This window comes from Fulmarus glacialis, unplaced genomic scaffold, assembly GCF_000690835.1.
Source record: "Fulmarus glacialis isolate BGI_N327 unplaced genomic scaffold, ASM69083v1 scaffold48921, whole genome shotgun sequence".
NCBI classification, from domain to species: domain Eukaryota; kingdom Metazoa; phylum Chordata; class Aves; order Procellariiformes; family Procellariidae; genus Fulmarus; species Fulmarus glacialis.
Genome location: NW_009191808.1, coordinates 1 through 1,807, shown reverse-complemented (window position 1 = coordinate 1,807; position 1,807 = coordinate 1). Strand labels below are relative to the sequence as shown.

The 1,807-nt window shown below is 41.9% G+C and overlaps 1 protein-coding gene across 1 annotated transcript in view; it reads right to left on the bottom strand.

Annotated features, from left to right (window-relative positions):
- The window catches only part of LOC104083357, a gene marked incomplete at its 3' end in the record, with an annotated part of 1,949 nt that extends 1,854 nt beyond the window's left edge, over nucleotides 1–95 (bottom strand). Inside the window, exon 1 of the mRNA XM_009586818.1 lies at nucleotides 1–95. This exon is cut by the window's left edge and continues 91 nt beyond it. Coding sequence (XP_009585113.1) covers nucleotides 1–95 — 95 coding nt within the window.
- Between the last annotated feature and the right edge of the window lie 1,712 nt (nucleotides 96–1,807).

Below are 1,807 nucleotides of genomic sequence, written 5' to 3'. Positions count from 1 at the left end.
GGAAGTCTCTTTCTAATCTCTTCCTGCTTCATTCTGAGCCTTTGTAGAAGGTCCTGGCTGGCCTGACGCAGCTTCTTCAGGTACTCTAACTCCATCCTATGAAAACATTTTCCTGTAAAGCCAGTGGAAGGGTGAATGACATAAATGGAAGCATTAAGCAAAGAAGCAGACTTGGGAGAAACCACATTCAGGGGACTTTTCATAAAAATCACTTACAGCTGTCGGAACGTTGGGAGCATTGATCATTGCTCCTGAGAAATCAGCCAGTCTCAAAACTCTTTATGCTAAGAACTAGCACTACTGCATACTTCTCTCCCCTCAGATGTACTCTCAAATATTTTGCACCCAGAAATTGGTAGCTGACTGAATAGAGACAAGACAATCTTACAGAGCAAACAGTAAACACGAAAAAAGTCACATCAAAAAGCCAAATAAGAGACATTTGATTCAGAGACTGATATTTAGGACAACCTTATATAAGTCTACTTTAATGTTCTTTTTAAGCATCAAAATTTATATTGTGATAATACCAGGATGCTCTTAAGTTCAAAATATGAATAATGAATATGAATGTATTTACTACATCCAAAAGAAACAGTGAGTCAAAACTGTCCTCCATGTTCCCCAGGCAGGAAGACTCCAAAAGGCTCAATTACGACTCAGGACTAGGGCTCAGACAATTCCAGTCCCACACATTAATCACTAAGGATTACTGCCTTTTTATTAGAAGATATTAGAAGAGGAGAAAAAGAGTTAATAAATAAATAAATAGATAAATAAATAAAGCTTAGTTTGACTGGAAGGTTGTCACACTGTTCCACATGTTTACAACATCATAAGCTCCTCTAAATTTGCACAAAGTGTTTTAAGTAAAACAAAACTCTAAACCCAAAACCCCACATTGGTTTTGGCTAGAGTGATCAATTAAGTTCTCAAGTAAAACTATGTGCTTGTCTAGGACCTTTTGTTCTGAAGGATCTCTAAACCCTTCTCCAAAGCTCATCTGATTTGTTTTTGTGTCTGCTACCTTGGCAACTGGACATGAGGAATCAAATGCATATGCTGTACTACAGCACTGGGAGGAATGAAGAGCAGTGCTAACAATCAAAAAACTGTAATATACCTTTTTGTTACAAAAAATGAGAGGTGCAGTACTGGACATAAAATAGAAATACCAGTCTTGAGGCACTAAATTTGAGATCATTTGAACAAAACAGAAGTTCTCACAGTATTCACGGGACAAAGCTAACAGCATCCTCTCATCATTGCTCATCGGAAAGCAAATACTCTGAAAATAACATTAGTCAAGGGACTTTCTGGAAGGGTTTTACCAGATGAGATCCACTCTTAGCATAATCTACAAGAAGCTATTAGTCCTTCATGCTCAACCCCAGGGGCTCAAGCTTATGAAACTGCTTTAGTCTGAATCCTTTGCGAAAAGGAGCTTAGCTTCTCGCAGTTAAAAGAAACAAATAACGATTGTCTCGGGAACTAAGTACTCTCAACTCTGCAAGTAAGTTGTCTAACACCTATGCAGCACTTCCCAGAGCTGTTTCTGCGCAGACACGCTGGTTCGGCTCTCCCACGCCCATGAGGAAGGGGAGACGGCCCTAGGCATTGTAAAATTCCCCTTCCCTCTTCAAGAGGCGAGTCTGGCAGCCGACCGAGAAATGGCAAACCCTCCCTCTAGAGTTCGGCGTGGGGAGCCTGCGAATCTCGCCAGGCCCAGCGGCTCCAGGGCCTGCGGACGTTCAAACTCCGCACGCTCCCCTCCCGCTCCCTCCGCGTTTTCAGGCCCACCTGCACC